This window comes from Aedes aegypti, chromosome 2, assembly GCF_002204515.2.
Source record: "Aedes aegypti strain LVP_AGWG chromosome 2, AaegL5.0 Primary Assembly, whole genome shotgun sequence".
NCBI classification, from domain to species: domain Eukaryota; kingdom Metazoa; phylum Arthropoda; class Insecta; order Diptera; family Culicidae; genus Aedes; species Aedes aegypti.
Window position 1 is genome coordinate 29554460 of NC_035108.1, and position 16904 is coordinate 29571363.

At 38.4% G+C, this 16904-nt stretch overlaps 1 protein-coding gene across 1 annotated transcript; it reads left to right on the forward strand.

Annotated features, from left to right (window-relative positions):
* Positions 1-3195: 3195 nt before the first annotated feature.
* Positions 3196-16884, forward strand: LOC5574113. Its single transcript, XM_001661135.2, has 3 exons — positions 3196-3422; positions 3482-4720; positions 16508-16884. Exons 1-3 carry the CDS (start codon positions 3331-3333, stop codon positions 16842-16844), a joined length of 1668 nt encoding a protein of 555 aa, XP_001661185.1. The 5' UTR covers positions 3196-3330; the 3' UTR covers positions 16845-16884.
* The last annotated feature ends 20 nt before the right edge of the window (positions 16885-16904 follow it).

A 16904-nucleotide genomic window follows, 5' to 3' on the forward strand; every position in this document is an offset into this window, starting at 1 on the left:
GCTGAAGTCTCGTTTGGGTACTTCGCCATAATGCTCTTGAAGAGGCTCTTAAAGCTGTACCAATTCTCCGGTGTCCCATCGAATTTTGGGAACGGAGCGTGTAGTTGCGGGGCAGCTGCTTGCACTACTATCGGTTGCTGGAAACCTGGAATGCTTAAACTACTTGACGTACCTGAAGTTACGCGACATGCTTCTTGCGTTCGTGCAATTCTTGTCTGCAAGTCTACGTAAAGTTTTTTGTGGATATCCTCGAATACCGCGTACTCCTGACGTACTAAGGTTCGCTGTTCTTTCGGCAACAATGCCGAGATTTCGCTATGAATCCTGTCGAATTCATCCGCACATCGTCGCAGTGTTTCAAAGTGAAGGTTGAGCAAATGTATGCTCACACCTTCCCCTCGCAAAGACTCCTTCATTCGTATCAGCTTCTCCGTTATCAGATCTCGCCGGTCTGTCAACATTTCCAACTTGGACTCAATCATCTTCTTCTGCTCGAGTATTTGCTTCGTAATCTTTTGATCTGCCACCGACGGAACTGGCAGCACGTTGTCACTACTCGATTCCGTTAGCTCTTCCAATATGTTTCTTTGCGATACACCTTTTAACACACCACGTGGTGTTTCATTATCGCTCATGTTCTAACTTGTTCACTCCTGTTCAATCGAGCTCGCAAAGCGTCACGGACACATCCACACTCACCACGCGTGTCACGAACCCGATAAACGTTTTGGAACAGTTTCTTCTTTGGCTTCAGCCGAAATACGCAACCGGTGCGCACGAATGTTCACTTACTCGTGTGCCACGGGCACAATCAATTCTTAAACTCAGCCACGGGCTGCACGAAGCACTCGCCGGGCAACACCACGCCACGTACACGCTCACTTATTGTCTTTGGCCACGAGCCACTCCATACAGTGTTTGCTAATAGCCACGGGCTATTCCACTGCACACGGTGCAATTAACTTCCGGAAATTGGTACTACACACACGTAGGATCATGCCACGGACACGATCTCACCCAATCATCGATCACGGATCGATGTAAATTACGAAGGAAATGCGATCATAATCAAAAACGCAATTTGATCACGGGCTACGCTACTGCACACAATACAGTCAATTTTTTCGAACACGCACTATGCCACGGACATGATCGTCTTGTGTCTTTCGGTCACGGACCGCACTTGTGCACTTGGTGCTCTTCTTCCACACACGAAACAGCAACAAAACAACTTCCGGACACAACATCCGGGAAAACCCTCACAACATCCGGCTCGAAGGACCAAAATGTTCCGACGGTAGCTCAGGGGATTTGGTTTTTCTCCGGATTGGATTTAACTTGCACTGAAACGCGTGGGTTGATTTTCAAGATAACTTTAACTTTATTAACTTTGATTTTTCCGCGAGAATATCACTCCGCGAAGTCTGCTAGTGGACTGTTGCCTGTTCATTCATGCTTGCTCTTCAGTTCCCTTTTTCTTGAATGGACTGTACTTTCACTCTTCTACACATCTTCTGATTAGCTTTCAGCTTAGGCGCGCAAACACTCTACACAGAAAAAGCTCCTACCTATGCCTTCTTGCAATCATGCGGTGCGCCGATACAAAAATGTTCTAATAAAGATCAATGACGGCATCTCAATAACATAATTTATCCTCAGTAATTGCACATCGTTACATTTTTTCGCAAACAGATTCTATGAAAAATTATACATCCATTCAAAATATTTTTAAGGCGATCTTTCAACTGCAATCGATAGCTAGGATACTTGTTTTATAATGTTATAATGGATCATTGAAGGTAGTTTTTGCAAGTGTTCACCGCGTCAAAACAAAGGCGCCACTGTATATGGGATTTAACATTGTGACAGCATTGCTGTTCTGTCAAACACACAAGGCTACGGTGGCGCTATCTATGCTTTCCATAGCGGCCGTTTTGGTTATTTTAATGATCCATTCTATGAAACAGCATGTATAAATATTCAAGTTTTCGAAAAAATCTATCAAAGTTACCCCGTTTTACGGTATTCAATAACAATTCAAAAGGAAAATCTTTAAAATAAAAAAAATATAATCTTAGAGTTTCCTGTGATCCTTAATTCTAGTTAATTTTAATTAATTTAATTAATCCTTAATAATTAGTTCAGAATCAACCTAGGAATCTCTAGTTATCCGCCATCATGCCATTTTTTTCTAAGCATTCTCCAAGAATTTTTAAAATACTCACCAATAATTCAGAAATAATCTTATAGTTTTCCGTAATCCTCAATTAACTGCATGAGCAGTTCGTTGTATTCATCGCCATATCTCAGTAATTGTAATTGTCAATTATTTTCATGATTATGAATAAAATCATCATTCTGCAACTTGTTCCGTAAACTACTATTAGATTACATCGGTTTCCTAGTGCATCGCTTAGATTACATCGTCGAATTTATTACATCACACCCAGAAGCTCGACAGTTCATCGCGCTGTGTAAAATGACATAGCTGATGGAATGACTTGGTTGAAGCGGTTTAGATGTAATATTCAACAACTTTTTTTGCTGTGTAGCGTTGATCAACAAAATTGGCTCAAACTTTGGAAGAATTGGGTCCTAAAATGTTTAATAAAATCTTGTTTTTATTTAATAACACGAGAAAGCATGTTACTGTAACTATTTTAGCAATTTTTCCCCGCTCAAATAATGGCTATGTCATGTTTAAACTTTAATTCAAAAATTTGGTCCATAAATGAACCTTGACACTTTTGCTCATGTTTGACGTTCGCTTAGTCGACAAAAACACCACAGGGGTTTTAGTTCGACCACTGGGGTTGTTCTTATCTGACATTTCGTAAGGGACACGGAAAACAAAATACACCCAAAATTTGAGTTTAAGCCAAAGGATGTGACAAAATCTAAAAAAAATGTTTTTTGGGCTTTAACCAACGGAAAACATTAGAAAATTGAGTAAACATGTGTTTTTGGCCTAAACTTAAGCGTTTGGCACTAAAATTGGGACAGGGCTTTAGGACCCTATTATTGTGATGTACGGATTTTGATTCAAAATTCCACGCTTGCACGATGAGAATGTTTTGACCCACCCTAAAGTTTAAGAGTTTCTGCTATCATTCACCAGATAGCGCCTCGTGAATTATCTGTCATCAATCTCTTTGCTTTGTTCTCATTTCTCGCGTTCTCCTCGCGTCATCCCGTTGTTCGCGTGGTGCGCGAGTTCAATTCACGTGCGTGTTGGCAGCGGTTTGAAACGTTAATTTTTGTACATTATTGATTGTAATTTTTGTATATTAGCTTCAATAATTGTGATTCTTCAGTTTTGAACCTTAAATCATGAACGTCGACAACGTGCCGCAGGAATTTCCTCCGAGTGATATCGATTGCAAGCGCAAAGGAATCACCCACATTTCAGCATGGGCAGACAAGTAAGTTCTATTAGTTTGAATGTAGAAACATTGTTAATTAATTCTACGCACAACTCTAGAGATGAATTCCTCACCGTATTCAATCGAATCTTCCAAATGGGTAAATCGCCACTAGAAGCGAAAACGGCCGCTCTCCAAACGCTCAAAGTGTGGAAGATCCGACAGGGCAAGCATACCCCGATCAGTATCCTCTGTACGATTACCATTCTGGAGGCTCAGCTGTACGACGAAAAGAACCGGAACCAGGATGGGACGACGGACATTGCCAATGAGGTGAAGAGCATGTACGCGGGAGCATTCACTCGATTCATCAATCACTTGTCGGAGTATCGTCAGCAGACTGGTGCTGGACGGAAAGGCAGTATGGCCAATCGCGTGAAAGAGATCGGAATCGAAGGATTTTTGGTCGAGCTGCGTCATCTTTGCGCACACAGTTCGATGTCCATCGCTGTGGACGTATTTCGCCGATCAGCGGAATATTGCATGAATTGGCTAAAGGCCAGCTACTGGAAGCGGGAACTGGAACAGATGCAGAGCTGCGAAAAGCAGCAGATCAAAGGGGTGGGATTGGGTGATAAGTTTCGAAACGAGTTGGAGTACATTGCGAAAGTGTACGATATAACGACCAAGGCCATCCACAAGGGAGCCAAGTCTGTGAGTGGGGCTGAAAAGGAACTGACACCTACCCAGTTCCAGATGCTTCAGGAGCACATTCGTGCGAACAAGGTCGATCAGTTGCGAACGGTAGTTTTCGATGTGTGCCGATACCTCTCAGACACAATTCAATTGCCCAAGCATCCTGAAACGGTGCCCACAGTTTGCAACGTGTTTTTGGAATGTTGCCAATACATGTTTGAGGCTCCCGTTACCGGAATCACCCAAGGCCTGGCGAACATCCATCAGCAGTTCTTCCAAACGCTAGTCGCAAAGGGTTACATACAACAGTACTGGGAAAAACTGATGGAAATTTGCGAAGACGAACAGGAGACGCCCGAAAGACGCCAGGGAGCTAAGTTTTGGGCCACGGAAGTTGCACTGGCGTTCCGGTTGTTGAAAAAATTTAAAAAGTTGCTACAGAAGGCGCCAGAACGAACGCTTCAGTTCAATCAGAAGGAACATACGAGGAAGATGAGCAAAACGGTACGGGCAATCTATCAGAACAAATTGAGGGTGGATTTGCACAATACGATTGTGCTGGGGATGTCCGCCAATTGTCCGTGGCATTTGCAGCTTTCGAGGACTTACCTGATGGCAAGGATTATGAACGTCAATGCGTACACCAAGGAAATTTTACCTATGTAAGTATTTTTTGTACATTCTGTTGTAAACAAATTTAAGATTTTATAAGCATTTTGTTAACAACGTATTACGGTAGGGTTCAAGGGTAATTCTTAGGAATCAAGATCCTGGCCAATTCTCCGGAATAAAAGACAGTATTTCTGTGTGACCGTTCACCAGTACGGTAAGAGTAGGAATGCTCACCTAGTTTGTTTATTCATCGTTGCTAAGTACTACATTAAAACATAGCTTACTATATAATATCAATCTCTACAATCCTTCCTTGTTTTTATAGAAATTATATTTCGTTCAGAATTCATTATATTAAAAAATTACAGTTTAGATAATTATTATGTTAATATGGTACATAGTCTTTGAAATGATGTGGCTCCTTGCGTGTTCTGTTTGTTCTATTCTGTTCTGTTAGTGCTTCGTTATTATTTACATTACTTTCGCCTTCTTCATTGCCATACTGTGACACAGATCCCTCATTACTTGTAGTTTTTTCTATTTTCTTAAGATGAGCAACATTACGCCTATATTCTCTTCCGGTTTTGATGGATTTTAATGTGCAGTCTGCTTCCTGTTTCCGCACCACAACAAATTCCTCGTTGATATAGTCTGTATCCAATTTATTATTTTTCTTCATTCTTTTTATCAGTACTTCATCGCCAACTTCAATCTTACTGTGATTTGCTTTCCGTTTCTTATCACTGTACTCTCTTTCTTTTTCCTTTTGTAATCGATCCATATCTCTAACTTCTTCATCATTTGAGTGGTATACTGGAACTTGTGGTAACTTACTTCGGATACGTCTTCCAAACATCAACTCGGATGGTGATTTTCCAGTCGTGGGATGATTAGTTGAATGATATACAAGCAAATACTGACTCAATTCCTTCCTCCAACTTTTTCCTAATTCCTGAGCAATCCGCAATCTTTTAAGTATTGTTCTATTTTGCCGTTCCACTTCTCCATTTTGCTGAGGCCAATATGGTATGGTATTGACCAATTTGATTCCATTCTCCAAACAAAATGTTTTCAATTCATTGCAGTTCTCGCTCAACTGGGGTCCATTATCGGCTCTGAGAGATACTGGAAGCCCATAACGTCCAAAAATGACGCTTAATTCTTCAATCACAGCTTGGACATTGATAGAGATCATCTCCTTTACTTCAACATAGCGACTATAATAGTCAACTACTAATAATAAATATAAACCATCTGGCAATGGACCAAGGAAATCAACTGCAACATCTTCCCAAGGCGCTGAAGGCATCTTTTTTCTTACCATTGGTTCCGGAGCTTCAGGTGCAGATACCAAACAACAACCTCGACAGCTTTTCACAAATCTATCTACATCTTGATCAAGTTTCGGCCACCATACATGTGTTCGTAAATGCGTTTTCATCATTCTGCTACCCGGATGCCCTTCATGCGCCAATGACAGAACCCGATTTCTAAGCCTTCCAGGAATAACTAGACGATCTGTTCGAAGTAGTACATTTCCAACTTGACACAACTCTTTGGCTATAACTCTGTATGTCAACGGAAGTTCCAATTGCTGATCTGTTCTGATCAATTCTTGTACGTTTTGAATTTCTTCATCTTCTATAGACTCCTTTTCAATTTCTTCCCAATTTAACGCCATCGAATTAGCTGCGGATGTCACTATTTCTCGAATTAACAACTCTTCATGAATATCGAAAGGCTTGGGGTCCAACACAGCTAATCTGGACAAAGCATCAGCTGCATTATTTTCGCCAGAAATATGAACCACATTATACTCATACGCTTGTAAACGGAGTACCCATCTTTCTATCCGAGCGCATGGCTTAGAAACAGAAACTGCAATGCTTTGCAATCTGTCACTAGATCAAATGGTTTTCCCAATAGGTACACTTGAAACCTTTCAACTGCCCAGACAAGAGCAAGTGCTTCTTTTTCTGTCTGACAGTATCGTGATTCCGTATCAGTCAATGATTTCGAAGCATAACTAATTATACGTACTTGCCCTTTGCTATCATATTGAGCGAGAATGGCTCCTAGACCAACTGGACTAGCATTCGCCATTACAGCAGTGCGATCGTTTACGTCGTAATACCCCAGCTGTCCAACTCTACTCATAATCTTCTTAATTTCTTCAAAAGCTTCTGCGTGTTGCGGTTTCCACTCGAAAAAGATTCCTTTCTGAGTTAATTTTCGAAGAGGTTCATCGATAGTCGCTAGATTAGGAATAAACTTGTTCATGTAATTAGCGAGACCCAGAAAGCTCCGTATCTCGGCTTCATTCTTTGGATCGCGAAACGAAAGAATAGCGTCTGTCTTAACTTTTGAAGGATGTATACCATCCGCCGTGACATTATGTCCGAGAAATTCCAATTCTTTGACCTTAAACATGCATTTATCCCAATTCAATTCCACATTACGTTCCTTCAAACGGTTAAGAACCTAAATACGACAAATTGATTTATTTAATTATTATTTTCGATTATTAAAAACAAAATAAAAAAACTCAAATAGTACTAAACATTAAACTACCTTATTCACGCGACGATCATGCTCTTCCTCAGTGGATCCTTCAATGATAACATCGTCCAAATACCAATACGTTCCTTCACAGCCAGTGAGTATTTCATCCATGGTTCGTTGAAAAGCTTCAGGGGCAGTAACTAAACCAAACGGTAATCGCTTGAATCTGAATAGCCCTTGACTTGTTATGAAGGTTGTAATATCTCTTGAATCAGGTTCAAGTTCTACTTGCAAAAATGCTTCACGGATGTCTAATTTGCTGCGTATCATATCTTTTCCCAGACGAGCCAAATACTCGTCTACTATTGGCATCGGATGACGCTCCCTCAATACCGCTTCATTAACTCGACGCAGATCCAAGCACAGCCTAACATCGCCGTTTGCCTTCCCCACAACTACCAGTGGAGATACCCAGCTCGTTGGTCCAGTCTTGACTTCGATTATGTCTCTTGCAAGCAATTGTTCCAATTTTGTCTTTACATCAGATTCTAGTGGTATCGGGACCCTTCTCAGTGGTTGGAAAACTGGTTTGACCTCCGGATCGGTGTGAATTTTGATTTGAACTCCAGAAATTTTTGAAAATGGCTTCACTTCTTCCGTTACTTTATTCACATCTAATCCAATCTTGAGTATACCCAACTGCTTAGAGGTTTCATCTCCCAACAAACATTGTTGGCCACCAGTTACCACGAAAAATTCAGCTTCTACACTTTTGTGACCTACTTGAATGTCAGCAACAAATGTACCGGAAACATTCAACAAATTCTCACTTCCATAAGCCTTCAGTTTCCGTGTGCAACCTTTCGTTGAAGAATGAACTTTGATACCAACTTCTTTAAACTTATTCCATGCTTCGGCTGTTATTAAATTGCAATCAGCTCCCGAATCCACCAACATATCCCAGTTGACTCCGCCGATACAACAGGTCATCATGTTTGACTTGTTACCAGAGTAAAATGCATAATAAGTTTTATCTGCCTCAGTTGTCTCTTTTGCTTGATTTTCCAATGGCGTCTCTGTAGATTCAATTAGTCGTATTTTCTTCACTGGCTTGGATTCATTCTCATATGCAGCACGCTTCCTTCCTTTTCGGCACACCGTCTCAAAATGACCCCGCATTTTGCAATTTCTGCATTCCTGGTTACGCGCAGGACAATGTGGAGAATTGGAGAAGTGACCATGCCTTCCACAACTAAAACATGCAGCACGATCTCGCGTATTTTGATTGTTACCGGTACGATTAATCTTTTCAACAGAATCTTAGGTAATTAATAGATACTATCCTAGGAATTTCTTCCGGAATGCTTTTTTGGACTTTCTACGTGTACTGGTATGTTCCGTTTTCATCAACACGATCGGCAATTTTCAGATGACAAAAACGGAACAAAATACTTCACAAATTTGAAAAGAAAATTGCAGTTTTGTTCGGGAAATACACATTTTCATCATATAAATGCACAGTATTGATACTGTGGAGCGTTAAGATTGTTCATTTTTATAGGTTTGTAATCAAAGTTGATTGCGGACTCCTATCAATCAGTATGATTTTGTAATGTACCATTAATAGTTTTAGTTTTCTTAATTAGAATTACAATAGGTAAATGTAATTTAGAATATTAAAACGATAATCACATAAATGTCCTTTGCATCATACAGGTTGCGTCATATTTTTAAAAATAACTAAAAGGACGTGGGTCCAGCTGACCTCTTTTTAAAGATTATTCAAGAAACAATTTTTTTCTACTGTTCATCCACATCCTTCTGCTTATTCTTCTTATGACATTACATCCCAATTGAGAAAAAGCCTTCTTCTAAGCTTAGTGTTTTTATAAACACTTTCGCAGTTATCAACTGAGTGCTTTTTTGCCGCATATTAGTTGGGATTCTTCAAATTCTAGTGATTTTAAATTAAAACAAATGAGGTCGTGTATATTTTTTAGCTTGATTCCCAAGAAATATGAGGAGTATGCTGAAATTGATTTTTATGTAAAATTTAAGAAAAAAGTAAGGTACCGCGGGGTAAGTGGGTAAATGGGGTAAGTGAAAACAATTGATATATTTTACTGAATATTTGAATTAACGTTTTAGACTCATGCGTAAACCTTTGAGGCCATTGAGAACATTACGATAGGTAACAGATTTCTGAGATTTTTCAGCCATTTTTACATAATAGAGCAAAAAATTGTTAACCTGTCAACAGTTACTCCGTAACAAGTTGGCGGCGCACAATCTTATTCTAATATTTTCAGAGGAAAAAAATAGCGGAAAATAATTTCCTGTACCACTTCTTAGTTGTCCTCTGTGACAGTTTCAAACTGCAATAAAAAAGTTTTAGATATAATTCGACGTAGACCTAAAAATAACTAAATTTAAACACCGTGGATTTTCTTATCAGGTGGGGCAAGTGAAAAGTTTATCATTAGAGATTGAATTTGAGTTTTCTCTTTAAGTAGCCATAAGTAAACATGGTTCGCAATTATCATAGAAAAACATAACGTGCTGATAATTCAAGAAACACTATACTCAAGCGTTAAAAGCTATTAGAAATCATGGAACTTCTCTAAAAGATGTTGCTAAACATTACAATATTAATATGTCTACTTCGGGCAGCCATTGACTGAAAAGTTGCAATATTAGCCGTTGACTGAAAAGTTGCAATATTAGAGAACACACGGAAATCTCGTGGAATGTCTATGTAAGCTAGTTCAAAACATAAAAATGGGGTATAGGTCTATCCACATAAAAAAAGATTCTAACTACGTTATTGAAGGATTCCGTTTGATTTCTCCAGAAGAGTTATCCGACGTCATATTCGACTTTCTCAAGAACAAATAACGAGCGGTGGAAATTCTACCGAGCAGAAATGCATTTGCTGTCCTATAATGTAAGAACTAACATTGGAAATGTTGCAGTTATAATGTTGTCGAATCATTTCAACTAACATAACTGAACAGAAGAAAAGACAAGTGAAAAGAATAACATTTTCTTTGTTTACATTTTACTTATGTTATTGTTCATTGGGAAGCCTTAACAAATGTTAAAGCTAATAGAAATCGTGAATATAACTGTTTGTTTTTGAAATTATTGTTCAAAACGGTAAACTTTTCACTTGCCCCACTTTTGGGGCAAGTGAAAAGTAAGGAGACATTTTTCAAAAATTTTTTCTGTATTTTTTTCTTTAATTTTTCACAAAAATCAATTTCAGCATGCTGCTTATATTTGGTGCGAGTCAAGCTAAAAATATACACAACCTCATTTGATTCAATTTAAAGTCTCTAGAATTGGAAGAATCTCAACTATGCGAATTCCATTACCCACTTCAACTTTTCATTTTTTTCAACTGTCAGAGGGGACAACTTAGAAGTGGTATAGAAAATTATTTTCCGCTGAAAATATTAAAGTAAGATGGCATGCCGCCAACTTGTTACGCAGTTATATTTAACAGGTTAACAATCTTTCGCTCTATTATGCAATAATGGTTGAAAAATCTCACGAATATCCCCATCGCAATGTTCTGAATGGCCTCGAAGGTTTACGCATGAGTTTAAAACGTTAATTCACATATTTAGTAAAATATGCAAATTATTTTCACTTACCTCATTTATCCATTTGCCCCGCGGTACCTTACATTTTTTTTGTATTTTGGTCACACCCGATTATCGATTAATGTAGAGTTATGTTGCAAAAGTTTTGTAAACTGAAATTAATATTTTGTGGGCTTCGTGGTCGTGCGGTTAATGTTACCAAGCATTTAGCCACATCGTGTCAAGGAGTGTGGGTTCGATTCCCGCTTCAGTCCGGAAACCTTCCGTTAGGAATGTATTTCGACTGTACCACTGGGCGTTGCATGCTAGTCAATTGTCTAGTGTGGTGCTTCCTTCAAAGGGCAAATCGTCCACTGGAAGCATTAACGTATCTGTGTCTTAATAAAAAAACATTCACGGTTTCCTGTGCTTTGAATTGCCAAAATCTTATCAGTAAAATGATTGTGGTGATCTTTCTTAAAAAGTTATTACTACCAACTTCGACAGGGATGCACTAATCACCAATCTAGAACAGTGCCACGATCGACTTTGAGCTTTACTTTAGATCACGAACAGACTGGCAATAAACTTATCTAAAGTTCTAGTTTTTTGTTAAGTAAAAATAATATAAAATACTAGTGGTTCCGTCAAACTTCGTTTTGCCATCAAGGAGGTTGCTGAAAAATGGCATGCAATCTCCCTTACAAAACGACAGATTTGTTTTCAGTTGTTTTTCCAGTTATTCCAGAGAATTTACCAAATTATTTCCTTAACTCAAACACCTCGGAACACTTGACCAATGCAACATTGAAATAATCGTGTAAGTCTATTAATCCGGTTTTAAGCCATTTCGTGACATACAAACACCATTCGATTTTTATTTATATAGAAGTTTATAAAAAAACACAAAAGTGTACAAACTCTAGAACATCCATCACCAAACTAAAACTTTTTGGCAACAAACTCTTTTGTAAAGTTTTATAAATAAGCGTATGGCTGTTGGTGTAAGACTCATAATTTACCTTTTAATTTCCATGTGGGGAAGAAGTTCATGTCTGCTCCAAGATCGAGATCCCAGCAAATTTTGGATGTCAACGTGCGTGATGTGGGAACGCCCAGTATCAACAGTTTCTCAAAGTGTTCAGCCCTTTACCCTCTTCCTCGATGCAAACTTATTATATTGACACGGTATACCCACTAAGGTAAGCTATATCTGCGTGTATACAACAATTGGTCGGCGTTAAGTCAGAGTGGACCAAGTGACATTTTTCATATTTTGAGAAAAATGGGTTTAAAGTCTAAAGCTCAGTAATTTTTAAACTCGTTAAAATATTGGTTCAATATTTTTACACCTCTTTGTGTTACTTTCAAACAATATAATGTGAAGTGATAATCATGAAAAATCATAATTCAAACCTCTTGTAGAACGATTTTTTGATGGACTATGTGTACTTGGTCCACTCTGACTGAACTAAAGACCACCGTTCAGTGAGTTGGTTCACTCTGACTGAACAATTTCTAGAAAAATAACAATCATTGAATGCTTGCATGGTCAAACTGAGTGCATATCTCTAAGATAAACAGATTATCAAGACCCTTCGACACCAGTATCGTAAATTCTTCAATAATCCATGTAGTCAATACCGCAATCAGTGGCACTACGATAGCTTGAAAATTAAGGTTTTGGAGAGTCAGGGCATTGATGATCATATATATATATATTCAAATATACGTTCAATCAGAGAGGACCAAGTGAAAATCTTGAGTACCGACCAAAATATACTGGTCCAATAAGTGGGTCCTAGGACATTCCATGCATACACCATAGAACTACCTTAACATTCTATAGGGCTCTGAAATTGACTCAAAAAATGCAATAATCAATCAGTTTATTGCTTTTCAACACCTGGTCCGCTCTGTCTGCACAGAAATTGTTGCAATTTCTGACCACCCATCCAAATATGGTAAATGGTCAAAAATCAAAATCAAATGCATCAACCCGCATAAACCAGAACCTTAAAAGAACCACAAGAATAACGGTGTAAATTTCTTTTATAACCGTAATAGGTATGGTACTGTGAACCATAAAAGGAAATTACTGGGATAAAGTTTCGACCTTAGTGAATACAGTTTTCAGACACTCGACCATACGAGAAACGGGTTGTTAAGAATGTTTACCGTTTCAAATTCGTCATTCTCCCATAGTACTTTTGCGTGCTGAGCAAATTAAGAATGTACCTAATACGGTTGTCATGCCAGCATAAGAAATGTATAATATATGGTTGCCAAATATTTTAACCGTAATGAGTAAGAGGAGCGTTTGGGGTGATTGGTATGATTTTTTTTTTATTTAAATCGATATTTCGTAATGGAATATGAACACAATTGAACAAAATGATGATGCACGTCAATTTATTTAGTTCATAAACATTCACCATCTTGATGTTCTCTGTATGTTCATTAATTAGACGTTCCGATGATGATTCCGGTGGTTGATAACCCATTTTGGAGGCCAACTACGCTGATCTGAAAGGTACTGCAAAAGTAGTCTTTAGTCGGTTTTCCATTTGCGCTCAGTAATCAGAACAAGCAAGAACACTTACCTTCATAATTCTAGTATCTGCTGCAAACACTATACGATTATCCTATAGGTGTAGTACACCATTATTTGCGGGATGATAAAGTATTTCAGCATCCTGTAATTCCGACCTAATGATAATAATTCTCTCTCATATTAGAATACTTCGAAAAGAAGCTCAACTTCATGTCGTCTGTATAGCTTTTACCAGCTGATCCTTCATTGCCATCACGAGACAGGGTATCCGAATTTAGGAAGAAAACACCGACAGACGGGAGTGATATCAAAATTATTCAGGTCAAATTGAACGATTCTCTGACGACAATTCTCTTCATATTGGTGCATTTGGTAGGAAACCAATGGAAAAAAAAACACATCTTAGAATCCTATTTTTCTATCAATGGTAATAAGTTCTTATAAAGCTATATTAACGCTCATGGAACTGTATTTTTACCAAGACAATTCGTCACTTTTTTATTTTATGTGTGAGTGGAATATGTTTTAGGAAAACTATTTTATAGCTTTAATATTACAAAAGCTGTTATGGATTTCACCTATAATTCTCCTGTAAAACATTATCTTCTACCTGTTGCGTAGGAAGATGTTTTTGGTGTTACTTGGGTACATTTTTAATCGAGTAAAAACGTTATTACGAACAGACATTTGCGAAATCTGTTTTTGCTTTCAGGTTTGCTGCCAGACTTGAAGTGGGGACGAACATCAATGACTATGGTTCAACTAAGGTTTGTTAATTTCTGCTCATAGTGGGAACATTTCAAATAATAGATGGACAACACTTTTTAAAGTGACAATAATTTCAACTAGACTTTTGATGTTTTATCATATCAAATGAACCATACATGAAATGTATAATAAATAGGTGACAGAAATAGCATTGGTGGCAGTACGGTTTGAACCGTTTCAACTACGGTAAATTTCTATGCGGGAAATTAGGCAATATTTATAAATTTCTATTGATGAATAAGTAGAAGAATCATTCGATGTCGAAAAATCTGATAAATCTCTTGAAAAACATTTCATTTTCTCGCATTCCTCGGCGCGCTGATCGTTTTCGATGTTATGGTAATAAGCTGACTGCACACTTTTACCGGTTTTTATTGATCATACAAAGAAAATTTATTACATCTCTCTCGCAGTATTCATCAAATCTGATCAAAGTGTAACGGAGGTAAGGTAATTTCACATCTAATGAGAGAATAATCCGATTTTCCCAAGTTTTGTACTTGGTCCCCTCTGACTTAACGCCGACCAATTTTGAATCAAAACATGTGTCGTCATTCCTATCGTCAAGTATGAGGCTTGAATTAAAATTAAAAGAGAGCAGGCCTTGCTGTCTCTTGTACTCGTTCGAGTTAACGATAAAAATGATGTCACTACCAAATGTAGCTGATGCTGTGTACGTTAAGCGAGGTTTTTTTATATCACTGTTGTACAAAATACAACAGCGCGACGACTAAAGTGTTAATCATGAAACGACCACCTACTAACAATGATATTCTACACTAATACGCTTTTGCATTTGTTGCCGATTGTGCAGAATCTTTTATAACCAACAATTACGGTATTACGCATACCTCTTTCAAAAATCATCCACAGCAACAAAACTTGTTACTAATTAATCACTCTCAGTTAGCCATTTTTGACAAATTTAATCATCTTTCTTGTGTTGTTTCAAACGGAATCAAAGCCTTTGATCAGCATCGTCTAAGATAGTGGTCCTCAGCCCAAGTGATAAGGCCATACCTCGAAGCTTTTAAAACATGGCGCAGGCCATAAGATACGCAAGAGGTTTTTAACGAATCTTAATTTGATGGTAAGCATCATTCAGATGACATGTCTGAGTTTTTCAAGAAGATCATCTTCGTTAAAAAATCCAGGATTGATTAAAAAAGATTGTCAGAGTAATATCAATCTACACTAGGATTTACATAAATTCCAGTGATAACATGAACTTAGAAAAACTTTTAATATAAAATCAGAAAAACTCTAATATGATAATAAATAGTATCCATTGGAATGGAATTGACAAGACTCTTCACAAGACAAGGACGCTGCTTCTCCAGAACTTAAAATATATCAGCAATGTGGGGCAAGAGATTCTTTTTTAAATTAAGTGAGCTAGATTACCCCTTATAGGTCTGAGTGGAAAGAAAAACAACTAAAACTCTCATCGCTTATCGTATACATAACGAATTTGAAATGTTTTTTGTCTGTATATCGGTACACAGAAAAAAGTGGCTAGAGGATCTCGATAATGTTCCTGTGGCCTGAGTTTTTTCGGTGCGTTTAGGCCCCTGGCCAATTTATATCTGTGCCAATCTTATGGGAACGCATTTCAGTGAACTATTATGTGTATACTTTACTAAGAATTGAAACGGTATAGTATCCAACAAATCTATAGCCGCTCCTTCCGGGCATTACTTAGGCCCGAGTGGCCACATCTGGTACATTCTAAACGGTGCAAAAGAGAATTCTAAACGGTGCGAGAAATTAGTTCATGTGGGCCACATCACATTGATATTCAAATTCCGTTCGCGGCCCCACAAAACAGGGCCGCAATTTGGTGATCACTAGTCTGAAATGTCTTCAGGGTCAAAATCTGTTTTTTTTAACTCAAATAAAAAATGGCCTATTCTGCCCCGTTTGCCTCTTTTCAGATATAAAGAAGGAGCTCCAGAAATGAAGCTTTAAGCAAGAAATGTCCAGAGAAGCTATTTTCAGTATGATTCGAGGAAAATCTAGGTTACTGTCAGGGGCAATTATTTAACCTCAAATCTACTTATTCAATGAGAAAAAAAATATGAATCTTCACATCAAATGCGCAGTAGTGAGTAGAGAATGGTTCATACTTTCCAGATAAGCTTCAAAATAACATTCAACGAAGCTCAGAAAACTGCTAAAAAATTGGAATGAACTGCTCCGTGGAATTTTCGGCAAAACTTTCGAAAAAGCTAGGGTCAGCTTACGCCTTTATTATTAGATTCTGAAGTTACTATGAATCATCTTGCAGAAAAGCTTCAAGAAGTACCAAAAATCATCCAGAGAAGTTTTGTAAGAGCTATCAAATTTGTTCTATTTTTTAGATGACACAACTCCAACTTAAAAATTTGATGAGTTTAGGAAATTAAATTAAATTGTCACTGTCTCTCCAGCATTCTAGCCCTGGCCGAACCCCACCTCAAACTGTCCCAGCGGGAAACGATCGAAGCCGCTGCTGAGAAGTACACCATGAACTATCTGGCCGCGCTGGAGGATGGGGAGCAGGATGCTTCGGCAACTTCTACACCGAAGCGACCCGGTACAGGCGCTGCCGGTCGCCGTCATGACAAGATTTACACCTTGGACGACATTCTTCGGAAGAGGAATACGAACGGTGCGGATGAGGCTACCAGTGCCAAGAAACCGAAACAGCTGGGCGTGTGGAAAACGACGGACAATGAGGACCTCGATTGGGGTAAGTGCCCTCTGGGGAAGCTAGTGTGGGATTGAGAAATGCTGGAATTGTGGCAATAAATGGGCAAACTCTAAATAGTTTTCAAGAAGTTACTG